The following is a 4,903-nucleotide window of genomic DNA, read 5'->3' on the forward strand; positions in this document are numbered from 1 at the left end:
GGATGGATGGATGGATGGATGGATGGATGGATGGATGGATGGATGATGGATGGATGGATGGATGGATGGATGGATGATGGATGATGGATGGATGATGGATGATGGATGGATGGATGGATGGATGGATAGATTAGACAGATTACTGACTACTCAGAACTGCACTTCCTGTTTTTGTAATTTTAGAGCAGGGGTGTCTAAAGTGCAGGTTGGGGGCCATTTGTGGCCCACGGAGGGATTCTGAGAGGCCTGTGGCGGTTTTTTTCATCAGAAATTTAATTTTTTATAGCCATCAAGTACTTTCAACTTGACAATTTAAAACTGCCACCATCCAGTTTTTGCTGTTGTGTTAATGAATTAATTTATAGAAACAGCGCTGAATCTGGGACAGAACAAAGGCAACCGTTGCTCCGTGTGCAGGTCCCCCAGACTAAAGGTTAATTTGCAGACCTAAAAACCAAACTAGAAGGGATAGAAGCTGACTGTATTCTGTGGAACAGCCCATCAGCTCCACATGGCTCAGTGAACAGCACAATGTCAGAAAAAGAGCACAGGTGTGAAATGACTCACCTGAAGTCTCCCTTGTTGTTAGTGACTCTGTCAGCCGGGCAGTAAGGAGCTGACGTCTCCACTACAACTATTTCCATTTGCTTGGACATGTTTCCTCTGGAAGAAGTCACCAAGCACTCCCAGCTGCCAGTGATGGCCACATCAGTGTTGGACAGGATAACTTCGCTGGAGGGCAGAGGAAATAAAAACCCGTATTATCTGTCTGTACGGCAGGTCTGTTGGTGACTACATGTCCTGGTTATTTATGTATGTTAGAGTTAACTTAAGATGTTTTAATCATATCCAAACTGTAAAAAGATAAAGTTTGGATAAAATCTTAAGGATTCCAGACTCATATGAGTCTCACATACTTACTAATATGTGTCTCACACAGTCTAACTCTAAGCTTTGTGTGTTTATGTGTCTGCAGGAGTTTACAGTGGCAGAAAATGGCTGCAGCTTAAAATCATTACTCATGCTTATCTTTCCTACAGTGTCAGAGCGATTCATATCTCAAAGGAAAATGCCTGATTAAACAAAGGATGGCAAAACAGTGACAATACAAACAATTCTTCAAGGCAACTAATCTCAAGGATTTTACTCTTTGTGAGGAAAACAGGAGAAAAACGGGAAATGTTTGCTAAGCAACTGTTACATTTCCTCTGAAAATACTGACTGAACCGTGTCAGCTGTTTGGGTTTCAGTGTGTGGTCATCATGTTCAGTTCCATGAAGGACATATGACGAGTTAAAAAGACGTGTTAAACGTGTTAAATTATCGTTGGAACAGTTTCAGTACATTCATAAAACATGTTAAAAACATGGTACGTTCATTTGGTTTTTCACTAACAGGTAGAGCTGAGTTTTCTCACTTATTCAGTCGAGATCTTATTGATGTTTCTTTTTTTTATTTTACTTTTTTATGATGTACTCCTACCAAATCTTATTGCAAACTTCACAGCGAACCTAAAACTGTGACATAACATAAAAATAAGAGCTGAATGGTAATAATGGTGCTTCAGTCCTTAATGGTTCAGCTGTAATCTATTTACCAGCCAATAAGAAAAATCAATTTTCTTCATTTTATCTGATTATCTTTCTTCTCGTCCACTTCTTGTCCTATATTCTCTCCACTGTTAGAATCAAACCTTTCAGTCTGTATTTTACAAAAGGCTGTGACGCAAACGACTCAACAGCCAAACACTTACAGACATTTAGATCTCCTGCCCTTCAAATATCCATTTATTTACCTGAAGTGACTGCATATGGACAGAAACTGGAGCATGAATCCCAGTTTGGACATTTCTCTCTTTAATCTGAATTCCACATTAAGGTGGGAAACAGTGAAAGAACAACAAGCAGAGCAGCAAGAAGTGAACGTGTTGTGTTCAGGGACTGCAGAGAGGAAACCTGTTTATTCAGTAACATTTCCAAATAAAAGCCCATCATGTTCTCATGGGAGCGCGTCTCCACTGCTGCTTGTTTAAGAGGAGAAGGAAAACACGAATCAGAGGATGTTGTTCTGATTCCCTGAACCAAACAGGCAGATGATTCGGCTCTGATGACTCCGGGAGGAAGTTCTGAAAATGAGCGAAATGAGTTCCAACTTCACTAAAACTTTCTTTTCTGATTGATTTTTAAAGTTTCTAAATCCGAATGAACAGTTGACTGAGAGGATGTGTGTGTGTGTGTGTGTGTGTGTGTGTGTGTGTGTGTGTGTATGTGAGACTGTCAGTAAACACAGCATATCTGCAGTAAGATCTAAGCACCTCTGAGCATTTTTAATTTTTGCACCAATGATTTATTGGGTTGAACAGGAGCGTTCTGAAATTTCAACCTTTATTTTGACAGAAATGAGAAATCGGGCCAGGCTCAACTGAACCAAGATTAAGTGTTTCCAAATATTCAGCTAAAAGTATGAACGACACGTCCAATAATGTGAACGCTGACTCAGCATTCTATTGTTTACCTGTTTTTTTGCAGTCTAATTATTTCATATTTGTGTTATTTTAGCTGTTCATGTTATCAAACCGTTCAGCTCATTCAGGAGACTTTTGGTTTTTACAGTTTTTAAAATATTAAACTTTAATTACAAATATTTGTCCTTTAAAAATTCACTGAGGTCTTTTCAGTTCCTTCAAAAACAAAAACATATCTTTGAAATTAGCTTCAGCTACTGACTCTGCTGTACTTCTTTGCCACTTTTAGCTTGTAGCTTTTAGCTACTCTGAACGTTCAGCTCGTGTTTTGCTACTTTCAGCTGGGTGGAGTTTACATGCTCGTCCCCGGCACGCCTGGTTTCCTCCCCCAGACCAGAAACATGCAGGTTAGCTTTACTGGTGACTCTAAACTGTCCCTCCGTGTGAGTGAGAGGCTTGTTTGTCTCGTCCGTCTCTGTGTCCCTGTGAGGGACTGGAGACCTGTCCAGGTGTCCCCCCGTCTCTCACACAGTGACTGCTGGAGACAGACACCAGGAAAGGACAAGAAAATGGACGGATGGACTTTAGGGTTTGTGCCTTTGCTCCTTGTTATTTTTGTTTACATAAATGAGTCATTATAATTAATGATCATAAAGACGTTTTCTTCATGGTGCAAACCTTGAGTTTCTGTGTCTTTATTGTACCTGATGCTGCAGCTGGCTGAGTAAATGCAGAGGGAACAGTTACATCACTGCTGAACTTGTGCCAACTCCCTGAATGCTGGGAAACGTCCCACCCCAACACACCCAGACACCCATCCTCACCTCACCTCTTTCCTTGTCTCTCAGTGAAAATGTCAGCTTGTTGCTGTTCAGCTGCTGCTCTGAGAAACAAGACCAGCAGAGAAAAAGGGAAAGTTTGTACAAACTAAAAATGTGTTTTTAAAGAATCCCCCCTTTTTGTGCAAACCAGACAAGCATGCAGTCATACGCCACACACCAAGCACTGACCTACATCCACAGGAACACTGCACTATTGTGGAGCGGGTCCCCGAGGCCTCATTACAACGTTTATGTGTGTGTGCAGACATTTAACAGTTTGTTTACATAATGTTACTTATGAGATGGTAAAGGCTCAATCTGTCCCCGTTACCCAATGAAAGCTCTGAAGCCAAGCTTGCAGATCACAGTTGGTGTGTTTTAGCACAGCTTGGGATGGATTAGCATTATTATGCTCATTTTGGGCCAAAACAGTTTGTCTGAATATTCAGATTTCAAAAAGGAGTTCATGCAGGTGTGTGTGCATGTTGCTTTGAATGAATCAGATCAGACTGCAATAAAGACATTTGCACACTTTTCTAGTCAGTGCAGTTTATGATGTGAACATTTAATAAACTACAGCCTCACCTGGACCTGTGGATCCTAAAACAGACAAAAATAACCTTTTTATTTCACCCAAATCCTATTTAATAAAATCCAGAATGGCTCTTCATCTTGTACCTGCTGTCATCAAACTTTAATTATGTGTTGAAGAAGTTAAGAACTAAGAGCAAACTGCAAACAATATTAAAGAAAAAGAAACATTTAGGAGAAGTTTTAGCCACGATAAGGATGTTTTTTCTTTGGGTTCTGATATGACGTTGTGGACATTCTTGCTGAATTTAAAACAGATACATGGAAAATTGTCCAAAAGATGCAACATAAGCATGGGTCTTAGAAAATACTGAAGAATAGAAACAGCAAAAATGTAAAATAAAAGCAGATAAAATAGTTTCTGAGTGAGTGTGGTGAATGTGTACACACACAAACTGTAAACCAATTAGCATCAAAAGCAGGAAGATGAAAGAAAAAGCAAAGATACATTTGGCTCTTTCCTTGCCTTCAGGAAAATCTGCAAACAGGTTCCTAATTCTGTGCGAGATTAGGCTGATTAAAAATGGAGAGGACGGAGAAAGATGCATCTGAAGTGTCTGCTGTAGCTACAGGGCACTGAAATGTTTGATTAATGAAACATGAATCACAGGATGGTCCCTCTCCTGCCTCCAGCACTGATAATACTGACACCATGACTCGGCACGAGTCCGGATCAGCACCATGACTCAGCAGGAGTCCGGATCAGCACCATGACTCAGCAGGAGTCCGAATCAGCACCGTGACTCCGCACGAGTCCAGATCCACACCATGACTCAGCAGGAGTCCAGATCTACACCGTGACTCAGCAGGAGTCCGGATCAGCACTGTGACTCGGCACGAGTCCAGATCTACACCATGACTCAGCAGGAGTCCAGATCTACACCGTGACTCGGCACGAGTCCGGATCGGCACCATGACTCAGCACGAGTCCAGATCGGCACCGTGACTCAGCAGGAGTCCGGATCGGCACCGTGACTCAGCACGAGTCCGGATCGGCACCGTGACTCAGCAGGAGTCGGGATCAGCA

General features: G+C 41.6%; 1 protein-coding gene across 1 annotated transcript in view; it reads right to left on the reverse strand.

Annotated features, from left to right (window-relative positions):
* The window catches only part of LOC108246565 (adhesion G protein-coupled receptor A3), a 160,467-nt gene that overhangs the window by 120,378 nt on the left and 35,186 nt on the right, over positions 1 to 4,903 (reverse strand). The window contains exon 8 of the mRNA XM_017434185.2: positions 568 to 732. Within this exon, the coding sequence (XP_017289674.1) occupies positions 568 to 732 (165 nt within the window). The remainder of the gene's footprint in view (positions 1 to 567; positions 733 to 4,903) is intronic.

Source organism: Kryptolebias marmoratus, linkage group LG22 (assembly GCF_001649575.2).
Source record: "Kryptolebias marmoratus isolate JLee-2015 linkage group LG22, ASM164957v2, whole genome shotgun sequence".
Classification (NCBI taxonomy): Eukaryota; Metazoa; Chordata; class Actinopteri; order Cyprinodontiformes; family Rivulidae; genus Kryptolebias; species Kryptolebias marmoratus.